We start from the raw sequence: 14,966 nt of genomic DNA on the forward strand, positions 1-14,966 counted from the left end.
GGACAAGAGGAAGTGTCACCAAACGTTCTCGCAATACTTCACTCTCGCTGACAAACTGTGTTATTGCCACAATGTGGGGGACCTGTTAAAGAAATAGGGTTTCCCTATGATCCAAAGGACTGGCAGCTCTTCATTCACAGTTCGTGCAAGAGTCTGAAAGCTGTCCTCCTCCACAATGGCAACAAGTGTCCCTCAATTCCAATTGCTCATTCAGCCCATCTTAAAGAAGATTACTCCAATGTCCAGCAGCTTCTGCAGATGGTTAACTGTGCAGAACAACAGTGAAATGTATTAGTGACTTAAAAAAGATTGCGACTTTGATGGAACAACAAAGTGGATGCACAAAATATCCCTGTTTTCTCTGACTGTAGGCTAGCAGGGATATAGCCAGGCATTCTCAGACCAGTGGATGGCCACTGAAGACGGAGATTGTGGTTGATGAGAAAAACAGTTGGGAACTATCAGTGAAGGAAAACAAGATTCTGGTGCCTCCGCTCCACATTAAGGTTGGCCTCATCAAGCAATTTGTAAACGCATTAGATTCAAATTCAGATGTCTTCAAGTATCTGCAAACTGTCTTCCCCAAACTCTCAGAGGTGAATGTGAAGGGAGGAATTTTTGTGGGTACCCTGGTGAAGAAATTACTTCACGATGATGAATTCATTGTAAAACGTCTACCTATACTAAGGGGAACCTGGAAAACCTTCAGTGATATAGTGAAAGGTTTTCCGGGTAATCGTAGAATGGACAATTACAGGGAGGTGGTGCAGGGTCTTCTGAAGAATTACAATGCAATGGGTTGCAGCAAGTCACTCAAGTTACATGTCCTCCAGTCGCATCTAGATGTTTTCAAGTCAGACATGGATGCATACTCAGAGGATTAGGGCGAAAGAATCCATCAAGACCTACAACTGTTAGAAAAGAGACAGACTACCACGTACAGTATAGTGAGCGACTATATCTGGGGTTGATCAGATTCTTATGTAAGCTACAAGAAAAAAAGTAGGAAAAAAAAACATTTTTAGACACTGTGAATATCTTTCCATGATGTGTTAAGTGTTTTAACCTACAAAAGGGAGAGTAGGAAAAAAATACATCTTTAGACACTCTGTATATGCGTTTTTAAGACGTATAAGTGTTTTATTGTACTGTACTTCCATAACTTCTGCACATTTGCTCAGCCCCTTTATATGTTTTCTGCCTTAATGTCGAAAAAACTATTATTGTAAACTCACTTATATTGTACAAAAGGAAGATATTTTCTTGAAATTAAGAAAATCAATGCAATATCTCTAAAAACAATTTCACACATGGGAAATTGATGTTTTCTTGTGTTTTGCAACATACTGAATTAGAAACAGCAAGAAAATTAACTTAAACAAAATCATTGTTACACAGTGTAAATATTAACTTAATCCGTCCCAAAACCGTATGGAACTGATCAACTGCTATTCTGTTAGATACGTCCGTTTGAAACTTAGTTGATCATTGGATATCATGTGAGAGAGGTTTTGTTTTGCGTTATTATTCCTAACAGATAATTTTATTCAGGCCAGGTGCTTTTTGATGTCCTACAACTTTAATTAAATATGTGGAAAGGCTTAAAACTACATTGATTTGAGATCTGCTTCTGTTACTGACGTGCACACTATGATTCACATTAGCAATGACTGCCATGCACAACCAGATAGGCGGTTGTTACTCATCAAATCATCTTTCAAATAACTAATAAAATTATTCACGATGTTTTTCTGTCCTTTAGGAAGGGAATTTATCGCATCTGCTAGTGACGGACATGAAGACAGAATGCGGGGACCAGAGTTACGATTTCAAATCAGAGATAAAGGTTGAAGACACCACACCAGTGCCTTTTGTCCTTCCTATGGTGAAAATTGAAGATGATGTAAGTGGTTCTCTATCAATATACACATATATGAGTAATGCACTTGTAAGTATGTCAGACCTATTACCAGTCTAAAATCGTATTACCTATTCGAACTTTTCCATAAATTTTACAACTTAAACTATAGGCACTCATTTCAAAATTGAAATAATAAGAATAACAATAATAATAATAAAAATAATAATAATAATAATAATAATAATAATAATAATAATAATATTTACTATTATTAACTTTTCACAACTTTTACCACTTAAACTGTAGGGATTCATTTTAAAATTGAAATAACAATAATAATAATAATAATATTAATACTAATTATTATTATTATTATTTTTATTATTATTATTATTATTATTATTATTATTATTATTATTATTCTAAAATATTTATTTCTGCTATTGAAGACAGAATTATCTCGAATACACAGAGATAATTGTGCCTAGGAACAGACTTCTTTTTAGGTTTACGATTTTTTTATTCTCTTGTTGCTGATCTAGCAATTACTTTGATACACATTGAACAATGGGTTTAAACCACTGCATGCTGGATCGCATTTTATGGGTGCTAACAGTGCCTGCTCAATCAACGCTTATGTGCGAGTAATGAAAAAAGTTATTTTGCCTCTAGGTGGCAGGTAGTGGCCACCGTTGTTAACATTATCAGTACCCTAAATAATTATTGTTACGACGTCTTTAAGTATCAAAACAGACAAGGGGTTGGGGAAACGATGGCCCAGATTGTTCGGATGCTCTATACCATAAGGGTGAAACCTAACCATTTTTCCCCCATTACTACATATGCTAGTGGATTGTGGTGATTTTCTAGTTTGCATGTTGAATTTTCTTTTGCCTACTTCGTTTCGAATTTCGATAGTGACAGATACTACAAATGGTAGTGATTTTGTAACCGGAATGTTGGCAACTGAGACAAATATCGACAATATTTGTCGCTACTAGAGTGCCATGAAATTAAAATTGTACTAGAATTCTGAGCCGGTTACTGGAAGCTAGTGAAATTTGAACGTACTAATGATTAAGCAATATCAGTATTAATATTAATACATAACCTTATAGTTATTTTGTGTATTGCGTTGTGGTTATAATTCAAGACTATAGTCATGTAAGTTTTCTGAGTTAGTACTAACAACTTCATGTGGTCAAACAAAATAATTTTTTAGGTTAGGTCTTGGGAGTCAAACCAATGAATTTCGTATTCCTAGACAAAATATTTGACATGTTGATCCCTTTCCCCGTATAGTTTTCTTATGTAAATATGTTACGTATTATTGAATTATTTAGAATAACCTTCCAGCATAAAGTGTGGTAAGTATATAATTCATTTAATACACAAGATAGTGTGATATCTGGTAACAGTTGGCAACACTGACATGACGGCAATATTTGCTGTTCAGGAACTATTCTTATGTCACCGTCACTATAAACCAATTATAATCAATTAGATTTAGAGTCTGGCTGGGTGGAAGAGAAGGCCTACTGGCCTTAGCTCTGTTATTCAAGACACTCGTGTGGCTCAGTCAGCTAGGTGCTTGCCTGCCAATCCCGAGTTGCGGTTGCTCACGGATTCGATTGCTTAGTTGGGTTTTTCCGAGGTTTTCCTCTTCCATAATGTGAATGTTACGTAATCTGTGGCTAATCCTCGGCCTCAAGTCGCCAAATACCCTCTCGCTATCACCAATCCCATCGATGCTATATAATCTAGTAGTTGTTGCAGTGTCATGAAATAAATCAAGTAAAGACTCTTAATTTATTGAAACTGCACATGAAATATGTTTTTGCATGGATTGTATTCATTTTGATTAGAATCCTAACCCTATTTGTCATGGGGTAAAGCACGTGCTATAGGTTGTGATCACCCTGAGGCATATGAACACATAGGGAGCAGCTTGTAACAGCATAGGTCGTGTTCTAACAAGCTGTGATAAATTGTTCATTTAAGATATCTCTCTGTACCGCAGGAATGGAATCTAGGGGATCAGCATGTGACTGGTATAAAGGAGGAATATGAGGACCAGACCCAAGATCTCGCATCTGAGATAAAATTTGAGGATTATCCGGTGCCAATTTCGTTCCCAGTGTTGAAACATGAACCTGAGGTGAGTGGAGAACAAGGAATGCAATGTGTTCTTCCAGTGTTTATTTTGTATTTTGTTTCTCTTCTCAACGTCCTTTGCAACATGTGCCTCTTTTTCCATTCATCATATTAAAATCCCCCAATATGTTGACTCATAAATAATAAAATTCAGTCCACACCTATGGAGTATCGATCAGCGCGTGTGGCCTCGAAATCAGGTGGCCCGGGTTCGAATCCCAGTCGGGTCAAGTTAGGTTTTCTCCGGGGTTTTCCTTCAACACAATACGAGCAAATGCATGGTAACTTTTGGTGCTGGACTCCGGACTCATTTCACTGGCATTGTCTCCTTCATCTCATTCAGATGCTAAATAACCTGAAATGTTGATACGGTGTCATAAATACCCCATTTAAAAAAATGAAATAAAATGCATGTGAAATTGAAAATGGTTTATTCAATATTTTAATGCATGCAGGTATATCTCAGTTATTTGTATTTTATAGTATACTCATTTCTTCCTAAAACCCTCGAAATTCCCCTCGAGCTTGGTAACAACAGATTATGAGTGTGCCACAGCATTTTAACTACTGGTACACCTTTAGTGTGCCACACTTTGAAAAACGTTCTTCTACTACGAAAAGCTGTGCCCCATGAAATATCTTCCCCAAGATTAGACTTTTATTTGCTAAAATTCTACTAGGCCTATTGCGACTTATATGTAGTTGTGTGGATCTATAATCGATGCGCTTTTGTTAATGTAAATTGAGCTATCTTTTTGTTTTATTTGCTCTGTATTTGTAGGAAGTGCACAGTGACTTCAATGAGGAGCCAAGGGTGGAAGTGGTGGTAGGGAACAACAAGGTTTTCGCCGAAAGGTGAGTGTGATGTGCGAGTCTTCACGTAGAGAGTTCGTTGTGTTTGAAGTGTCCGTTTTCTTGACTGTCAAGAAGCAGCTTCAGAAGAACTATCTGTCTGAATCATCCAGCAAAAATCAGTTATCACAATCACACTCAACTTCCCTTCATGTCTGGTTTCTATAAGTACTGTTCAGACCTTTCTTCATATTTTTCATTAAAAGAGCTTAGATTTTCAACAAAAGAATTTAGATGGACAAGCATACACTCATATTGCAGCGTAGGGAATTGAAACTCTTCAACTGAATTTCTAGAGTTTCTTTATAATTGAAGTCTTTGTAATTCCCAAGGAAATTATGTCTGCCATTTTGAGTTCATTCCAATAGTTTTTCTGCAATCCGCTCATCACGTTTAGGAAGCCATTATGTAATATTAATTTGCGTATTTTACATATTTATTCATTTATTTATCTGTTCGTTTGTTCGTTCGTTCATGCATCCTGGTGCATTTAGGTGCATCAGTCTTTCACTCTCACACCACCATAAGTACAACTACAATGATACATACAATGGTTCTTCAACAATTTTTCACCAGGTTCTGATTTCTTTCTGTTTGGCCACTGTTTCCCCCTCCACTGCGTAGACCTAGTCCTTCTATCCCACTCACACTAGACACTTGTTGGTGTTGTTATTAATGCAGACTTCCTAGCAATAATGCCATTAACTCCCGTGCTGTCCAGTGTTTCGCACACATACTGAGTTTAGAATAGTGATTTCTCGAAATGAGCATAGCAACTTATGATTTTCAAGTTACAAGATAGCTGCATGCTTCTCTGTAAGAGACTGCATATAACTGTATGTCTACTCAGCTCTCAGGCACAAAAGTGTTACTGCAAGTGAAGTATTGTAGTTGTAGTGACATCACAATCATATAAATGAAACAATTTATATTAATAGTACCTGAGATACGTCATGCACAATATTAATCAGCACTTAAAATCTGTAACGAATTTAGAAAAATTCTACAAAAGACAGACAAGTAAGACATAGACATTATTTAAAAATTGAAATATGTGTGAAATCAAATTAAAGCATTGAGCTGAATAACGATCTATGTTACAATTTTCAAAAATTGAGTTTTTAATAGAATAGTTTTACACAGCTGTCGCAAATTTATTTAGCAATATCTGTATCACAGGCGCTTCTACTCGAGTTTCTACCACGAATGTGTTGGTTGGAACAACGGTGTATGTCACTAGTCACTTCTAGCGTATCCAGTTGTTTACATCATATCGGGAGTTATTGCACAGGAGTTTGTTCTCTTTACGAATACTGGGTACTTGCATTCTGTGAATCAGGTTTCGGTTGATCTATTGTAACTAATGGACGACTGTAAGGCAATGATGATTTCTACGCTAGATATTGACCAGCTAAATAAATCTAAACAAATAAAAAAGATTCAGCAAAATTAATATTAGTAAGTGGAAAATGTGTCACCAAAATCGGCCTGGTTGGCGTAGTTGGTACAGCACTGGACTTCAATTCGTGAAGTTGCGGTTTCGATCCCGGGCCAGGTCGATGGCATTTAAAGTGCTTAAATGCATCACGCTCATTTCCGTAGGTTTACTGGCATGTAAAAGAACTCCTGCGGGACACTGTCGACGCTGATATAACTTCAGCAGATGCGAGCGTCGTTACATAAAACAATTTTTTCTTTGTGTGACATAAAATTCACTAAGAAATAGTGGTGTTGAGTATACAAGGAAGACAAGGTCGCAAGTTACTATGAAAGATCCTCAAAATATTGGAATTTCCTCTGTTATTTTTTTTTTTATTACTTGTATTTTAATTTACATTTTACCTACTGGTGATGTCGTCATCTGTTGGGATGGGTACTGAATATTCGGGACAGGGATTCAAACTCCATCTCCTAACAATTTCTCAACTGTGGTATTTAATTTTCTTTATTCTTATTGTTACAACTTTCATTAATTTAATGGTGTCCCTACAGTGTAATACTGCAGTTATTTTCTAGTATCACTGCTATTATTTGATCAATATTGTATGTTTATTCATAATATGATATTGAGTGTAAATTTAATAAATATCATGGTGTTAATTCATATTAATATATAACATTTAAAACTTAATGTCATAATCGAATTCTTCGTACTTTAACCTTTTTATTGATTTAGTTTGTTTCGTGATATTGTGATTGTTTAAAACTCTTTATTGATTATATTCCCCAGTAGCATTTTTGTGGAAATAAATCTATTGTTAAACTTCTGCGATGTATAATATGTCCATAAGTAATATACATTCGTGTACCTTGCGTAGTGTACAAAACATATTCATGGAATATCAATCTATGTTCCCGTTGAATAGTAAATTTATGAGCGGAATTACGTTGTAACATATTTGTCTCTTGCACAGTTAGCACATTGTAACATAGACCATTATGCGGCCCAATGCTTCAGTTATGATATTATGACTATTTTTTTTTATAAATTAGCAGTACTTCACGTTAATTCATATATCATATTCTTCTAGGCGAAAATAGTATGTATTGTAGTTGAATTATTACGTCATGAAACACTGGAAGAAAGACCAATATACTGGTACCTAAATGTATGTACTAACAGGACAACGAAGAAATTTAGTTTTTTCCTAAGCTTTTATTTCATTAATTATCTATTTCAAATCCAATGCGTACTTACGATGTTGAAACACATTTTGTTGTATTACAAAAGTTGATACTTCTTACTTGAAGCACTTGCTGCAGAAGCTTCAAATTTAACTATTATTTTTAGGTAGAACATTCTCTTTACCAGGTAATATTACGTTAGCAGCTGCAGTCCTTAAAACTGAATATAATTTATTATCTGTCAGTCGACTCTTAAGTTAAGATATGTTAAGTTTCATGGAAGGGTAAGAGCTGATTACACATATAAGTACTGTCGAACATTGATATTATTTCCAAAACAAATTGTTACATTATTATTTAAAATAAGAAGTAAAAATGGAAGTAATTGAGGATATTGTGATGAAGCGTTCAATGCTCTTTATGCTTTAGCATGAGGTCGAGTAAAACATTGCATTAAATTTGTACTTCCCTATGACGTCTAGCATAAGACTGCAAGTAGGAGAAGGATATCAAAGGAGGCAAGGTTTGAACACGTGGTGTCCTGGAACGAAATTGAAGAACAGCACGTAACAGAACTCGATAGCGTCGCTGGTTTACGAAAGCCCTAGGTAATGCTGTAAATGATGTTGATGTACTTCTTCCTAAAGACTGCATACCGGACAAAATGGCGAAGACATAATTCCAATTTACTTCATGTGTCTTTAGGTAGTACTCTTGATAGTAGTTCTACACAAAATATAAAAATGAATGAAATTGTTAGTAGTTAAAGTTCGCAAGACAATAAATACCAAGTTAGAGATGATACCAGTCGAATTTTCTGATGATGACACTTACTGCGAAATCGAATCAGCACTGTTCCACTGCAGATTTCTATAATTTTAAAGTGACATACTTAATAACTGTAAAGATTTTAGACATCACATGTATAAAAGATAGAAAAAGTTATAGCACATGTGTAAACTCAAATTTCGAAACAATCGCATAAAATAGAATGCTCGAGTCGAAAAAGAGTAAAGAAAGTCAGGTGACTGTGGACAGAGAGGCTCATTAAAAAGAAAGCTAACTGAGAGTTGACTAAAGTGGTGTAATCCTTATAAAATTTATTGTACAGAAGAAGTCCAAAGTGTTTAGTTAGTTTTGAGACTTGCACCATCACTCATAAATCAATTACAAGCATGTATCTCTAATCGTAATGTACCTCCTCATGAAATAGGTTAGTTTCGATTTGACTATTCAATAATGGATTGTATACTTGTGACTATTTTATAGACTGATAGTATATTTACTTCAGGATTGCAGCTAGGAATGAGAGGACTGTATCAACAGAATTCGCCATCTTTCCTTTTGAAGAGAACGAGATTCCTAGGAAATCGGGTTCCTCGGGAAAACCTGTGCGGACTCTTGAAGATGAGAAGCAGTTGGAATTAGAATTGTCTAAAATAAGTGCCTCGCCTGCAAATAATGTGAGCAGTCATTCATCTATGGACGTAGGCAAGAAACCTTTCAAATGCGAAGTTGGTGCTAAGTGCTTTTCAAACTCGAATAGTCTAAAAACTCATGAGAGTCTGCACGCCGCGGAGAAGCCTTTCAAATGTGATTATTGTGGTAAGTGTTTCTTGTATTCAAGTATGTTAAGAAGCCACGAACGGCGGCACACAGGCGAGAGACCTTTCAAATGTGATGTTTGTGGTAAATGTTTCTCGAAGAAAGGCGACCTTAACCGCCATGTGCGTTTGCATACTGGCGAGAAACCTTACAAGTGTGATGTTTGTAGTGCGTGTTACATTGATTTGAGAACCCTAAAAAAGCATGAACGTCTGCACACAGGCGACAAACCTTTCAAATGTGATGCTTGTGGTAAGTGTTTCTTGTATTCAAATATGCTAAGTATCCACGAACGGCGGCACAGTGGCGAGAGACCTTTCAAATGTGATGTTTGTGGTAAATGTTACTGGAAGGCGTGTGACCTTAAACGCCATGTGCGTGTGCACACTGGCGAGAAACCTTTCAAGTGTGATGTTTGTAGTGCGTGTTTCTCAGTTTTGGGTTACTTAACAAGGCATAAACGTCTGCACACAGGCGACAAACCTTTCGAATGTGATGTTTGTGGTAAGTGTTTCTTGTATTCAAGTATGCTAAAAATCCACGAACGGTGGCACACAGGCGAGAGACCTTTCAAATGTGATTTATGTGGTAAATGTTTTATGACGGATGACCTTAAATGCCATATGCGTGTTCACTCTGGCGAGAAACCTTTCAAGTGTGATGTTTGTGGTAAGTGTTTCTCGAAGTCGTGCGGCTTAAAAGTACATAAACGTATGCACTCTGGCGACAAACCTTTTAAATGTGAAGGTTGTAGTAAACTTTTCTCGCAATCTGGTCACCTAAAAGCCCATCAACGCCTGCATATCGGGGAGAAAACTTACTAATGTGATAATGCTTAGGTGAGGGGTTTGGACTTTTTCCATTGCTGGTTGTCACAATAAAAAAATTAAGACAACTTTTCGAGGGGTGGTTCTCCCTTCGTCTTCGGGTGGAAGGAGAGAAGAGAAAAAACCTACTGTTGGGATCTTTACGTACAGCTATTCTGTATGACTGATCGTCGATTCTTGGCTTCGGTGGAGATTATATTTATGAAAGACCCGAAGTCATTAGCAGTATGTTGGCACTAAAACCAAACGTAATAAAGAAGATGGGCGTGAAGTGGCTAAAAATTGATGAAACACACACAAAAGGAGGAGGGCGTGGAACTAAAAAAATGTGAACAAGTGTTATGATACCTCGATAGAAAATAAAAGAAGATAAAAAAGAAAAAAAACTAGTAACAAGGACAGGATAAAATCTACTGCTGCCACCTGGCGGTAGCAGCATTACTACTAACTGCTAAGCTGCAACACTAGGTTGCGTTGTCTAATGGTGGAGATGACCCCAGGTGGTCTACGTGGTGTTGGTGACAGCATTGTTCGCCTTGTATTGAATATTTCTGATGTCTTGTTCAACTATGGGTAACCAAATATCCGCAAGAATTAGACTAGTTTGACAAATGGCATTGTCCGAAAAACTCATATGAGCGGCTTCCTTGTATTTTCTCTGTGTCAGAGAACGCTCAGTTGTAGGATTGCAGTATTTTCCCACTTTATTTTGTGTCCGGATTCAAAGCTGTGTCGTACTATTCTTGATTTGGTTATTAAGCATTGTTTCAAGTTGTACTAGATGGATGGATGGATCAATAGATAGATAGATAGATAGATAGATAGATAGATAGATAGATAGATAGATAGATTTGATTGATTAGATTAGATTAGATTAGATTTAGATAGATAGATAATTTTGCAAAAACATGTGGAACATGTATGGCATCGTCATATACAATTTAAAATACATGATATCATACAATGGATACAAATTAATATACATGAATATTAAAAAAACTCATCGACATTATACAATGGATTTGCCAATAATATAGTCCTAATTCGTTTCCTAAAAACTTGGAATGGAAGATTCCTTATATCAACAGGTAGACTACTAAATAATTTAAAAGCAAAAAATAGAAAACTATTATGAGTAATACTGCATTTACATTTGTCAATGTATAAATTTGTATTATTTCTTGTAGAATATTTATGAACGGAATACATGCTATGTAATTATTAATGTTATTTCGAATGTAAAGAGGACAGGCCTATACATACATAGACGGCAGTGTCAAGATTTGTGACCTTATAAAAAGAGGTTTACAAAGAGTCGTATTTGATACTCCATAAATTAATCTTAAAGCTTTCTTTTGTAATATGAAGAGAGCTTGAGCAGAAGTATGGTGACCCCAAAAATAATACCATAATTTAAATGACTTTCTATATGGCTATGAAATATTGCAAACAATACCTTGTTAGGTAAATTATTCCTTAACAACTTTAACATATATAGGCCTTTACTTAATTTCTTAGCAACATAGTCAACATGAGTTTTCCATCCCATTTTAGGCTCAAGAAAGATGCCCAGAAACCTAACAGCAGTATTACTAACAGTAGTAAGACGATTAATACCAAAGTTTAATTTAGCAGTTTTGTTAGAATTAATCATAAGGTTATTCGCACTACACCAATCAACAACCCTACTTGATACATTAGCAGTTCCATACACAATATGTCACTATTTTTATGAATAGTAGTAACAGCTAAATTATCAGCATACATAAAAGAGTTAGAACATCCATCCCGAATATAGTCGGGAAGATCATTAACATAAATAATAAACAATAAAGTTCCCAAAATTGAGCCTTGAGGCACACCATGTTTTAATACCTGATACTGTGACCTTTTACCATTTGCCAAAACAGATTTATGCCTATCATTCAAATAAGACACTAAAAATTTTACACTAAGACCATTATGCCCGGTTTCATCAACAGATGTTATAACTCTGCTAACACGTTATTTCTTAACATGACTTAAAATTTTTAACAATTTGTTAAGACTCTTGCATTTCACCAACATTTTCCTGCAAAATGTTAAGTAACATGTTAATACTGGCAAGAATAGCGAAAACAACGAATCGAGAAAGCGGTGTATCATTCATACGATTTTTGAATGCACTCCGTTGCGGCTTTTGTTTGAACATCTGTGAAATAATGGCGCGCGAAGTTACCATGAAGAGGATGAGGAGCACAAATTTTTCTTCTTTTGAGAAAGAGTTGTTGATAGAAGTAGTAAACAAGTATAAAGGAATTATAGAGTGCAAGAAAACCGATGGGTTGAAAATAAAAGAGAAGGACGAAACGTGGGACAAACTAAGAGACGAATATAATTCGAATGGGCGTGTGACATCAAGAACAACAAAACAACTGCGACAATTTTATGTTAACTTAAAAAGATCAGCTAAGAAAGCAAGGAGTGACGAACGGGTGGAAAGGTATAAAACAGGTGGTGGTCAATGTACAACTAAAGTTGATGAAAGTGTTCTGTCCCTCATAGAGGAAAAAATAGAACCTAACAGCAACCCCTTCGACTGTGATTCAGAATACTAAGGTAAGTATCAGTTGCATTATATTAGCATTATCTATTCATTCAAATGAAATTCGTTTGTATTTAATAACAATTTTATTTTATTTTTAGGTGACGCTGAAATAATTACAACCGAACAGGAAGCAAGATCTTGCGATATTGAAGTCATAGCAGTAGTACACGAGGTGATAAATCACTTTCATTAACTATATATACTTTTAAATTTATATTATATCAAGACAAATTGTAAACTATAATTTGTATTATTGTTGTTGTAGGAGAATGTAAACACAAAACAGTTATCACTTGAGGACAACACAGCATCACTTGAAATGGGTACACCAGTCCCGGCATCTAACACATCTCTTCTTGTCACTCCAATTGTGAGTACGACACTTCTATTAAGTTTTTAGGTTTGTTATTTTTTAAATTAAGAATGAAAGTTTAATAAACGGGGTTTGTACTTCCAGGCTGAAGCTTTAACAGGAACAGAAAACTGTAACAAGCAGCAGACTCGCGTCACCTAGGTCAGTATCACAGCTGGTCACGTTGAGGGTTATAATAAAAGTCCGCCAGGAGTGCCAAAATTTTCCCTGCTGATTTTTGTTTCCAGGCCAACCTTTGTCGTAACAACATTGCTGTACTTGCCGAGAGCAGGACAACTCTCTGTGAAAAAGAAATGTATTTAATCCAACAGAAATATAACCAGGAGCAACAACTGCTGAAAATGAAAATGGAAACTGAGAAACTAAAACAAGAAGCATTTAGAGAAAAATTAATGTACTCGTACTATAAAGAAAAAAGAAAGCGTGTTGAGGATGAATAAGTTAGTTGCAGTGTATTTTGTTTGTAGAAGTTTGGTAGAAATGTATAGTTTAAGCGTGTTTCATGTAGTATAGGTAACAAGTTTAAAATTAAAACGTGTGTAATACTTTACAAGCGAAGTGTTGTTGTGCAAATGCGTTCCTGTAAGCTGCTGCAGTTTGTTCATTTTCCATGTGAATAGGAGCAAGATTCTGGTTTCTGATGTGCCTATTCCTTCTTCTTTCTGTGATGTACTGATGCAGTGTCAAATCTTCTGGAGGAAGTTGATCCCTTGTCTCCACTGCAATGTTGTGCAACACTGCTGTCGCCACAATTATCGTCAAGGTTGTTTGTTGTTTAGTTCGTAGCCCCAAGCTGAGAACCGGAAAACGTCTCTTCCACACACCTATCATCCTCTCTACACAGTTTCGTGTCCTAATGTGTGCTGCATTATAATTGTGCTGGGGTCTTGTTTCGGGATGAAGGTATGGTGTTAGTAGATATTTTCTTAAAGGGTATTCACTGTCACCTAAAAGGATACCCTCATCAATTGCTCCCATTTCAAATTGAGCTCAGATATGCGAGTTGCTGAATATTGTGCTGTCGTGTACTGATCCAGGCCATCTAGCTACTATATCCCTAATTAGGAGGTTGGCATCACTGATGACCTGGACATTAACAGAAAAGTAACCTTTTCGATTCCGATATATTTCTGCTCTATTGCCTCCAGGTGACTGAATCTTTATGTGCGTACAGTGTATTGCACCCACAATACCAGGAAAATTGTACATATCATAAAACTGTTGTGCAATACTCGGGCGTTCTTGTACTGAGGGGAATGTTACGTACCTTCTTCTCATTGATGCTATTGCTGCAGAAACTTTACTAACAATCCTACTTACTGTAGATTTTGAAATTCCTGCATTATCTCCAACCATTAAATGAAAGGATGCAGTGGCATAAAACCTCAGAGTTATCAGTACCTGCTGCATTGGAGATAGAGGTATGTTTCTGTTGGTCGGGTATTCTAACCTCTCTTGTATTTCTTCCACAACCTTACCGACGACAGTTTTGGTCAATCTATATCTCTTCAAAAATTCTTCTTCACGCAAATTTTCAAAATCATTTCGTCTTAAAGCTCTTTCCCTATTAGGAACGGCATTCAGATGGTCTAAATACAGCAATTCCACATCAAAAGCATTATTTACGTCCGCCATTTTCAACTGTTTAACAATTGTTAAGCCTTTAACATAAGGGAGATGGGATGTTAATTTAACACAGAGTTTAACTCTTTGTTAGAGCTAACATTTGTTGATGGAATAGAATTTTGTTTATTACATAAAATGAAAAGTGAAAGAAAATTATTAACTTTATCATTAACATTATCCAATGTTTATATATTAAACCATTTTAAATTCATAAGTAAATAAATAAAATAAGATATACTTAAGTCATTAAAAACACTTACAGGATTTGAATACATTATAGTATTATCAGGTAAAATTTTATGAGTACTATTTATTTTAAAGCATATCGCCTCATGATCAGAGAATATAGTAGGAACAACACCTGCTGTACAAAGATTATCATCAACATTGGTAACAACATTATCTATACATGTACCTATATTTCCATTATTACCAAGGCGAGTTGGTTCAAGAATA

The 14,966-nt window shown here is 35.7% G+C and overlaps 1 protein-coding gene across 1 annotated transcript; it reads left to right on the top strand.

Moving 5' to 3' along the window:
* The first annotated feature begins 1,741 nt into the window (after positions 1 to 1,741).
* On the top strand, positions 1,742 to 13,437 carry LOC138693182 (zinc finger protein ZFP2-like). Its single transcript, XM_069816912.1, has 7 exons — positions 1,742 to 1,903; positions 3,882 to 4,019; positions 4,797 to 4,870; positions 8,784 to 12,683; positions 12,777 to 12,881; positions 12,969 to 13,025; positions 13,112 to 13,437. Exons 1-4 carry the CDS (start codon positions 1,796 to 1,798, stop codon positions 9,919 to 9,921), a joined length of 1,458 nt encoding a protein of 485 aa, XP_069673013.1. The 5' UTR covers positions 1,742 to 1,795; the 3' UTR covers positions 9,922 to 12,683; positions 12,777 to 12,881; positions 12,969 to 13,025; positions 13,112 to 13,437.
* The last annotated feature ends 1,529 nt before the right edge of the window (positions 13,438 to 14,966 follow it).

This window comes from Periplaneta americana, chromosome 17, assembly GCF_040183065.1.
Source record: "Periplaneta americana isolate PAMFEO1 chromosome 17, P.americana_PAMFEO1_priV1, whole genome shotgun sequence".
In the NCBI taxonomy this organism is placed as follows: Eukaryota; Metazoa; Arthropoda; class Insecta; order Blattodea; family Blattidae; genus Periplaneta; species Periplaneta americana.

Bases quoted from the DNA above. Each gene is read 5' to 3' on its own strand.
- LOC138693182 (XM_069816912.1), top strand. From the start codon at position 1,796: ATGAAGACAGAATGCGGGGACCAGAGTTACGATTTCAAATCAGAGATA. The intron at 1,904-3,881 runs GTAAGTGGTTCT...TCTGTACCGCAG, and splicing joins TGGTGAAAATTGAAGATGAT to GAATGGAATCTAGGGGATCA. The intron at 4,020-4,796 runs GTGAGTGGAGAA...CTGTATTTGTAG, and splicing joins TGTTGAAACATGAACCTGAG to GAAGTGCACAGTGACTTCAA.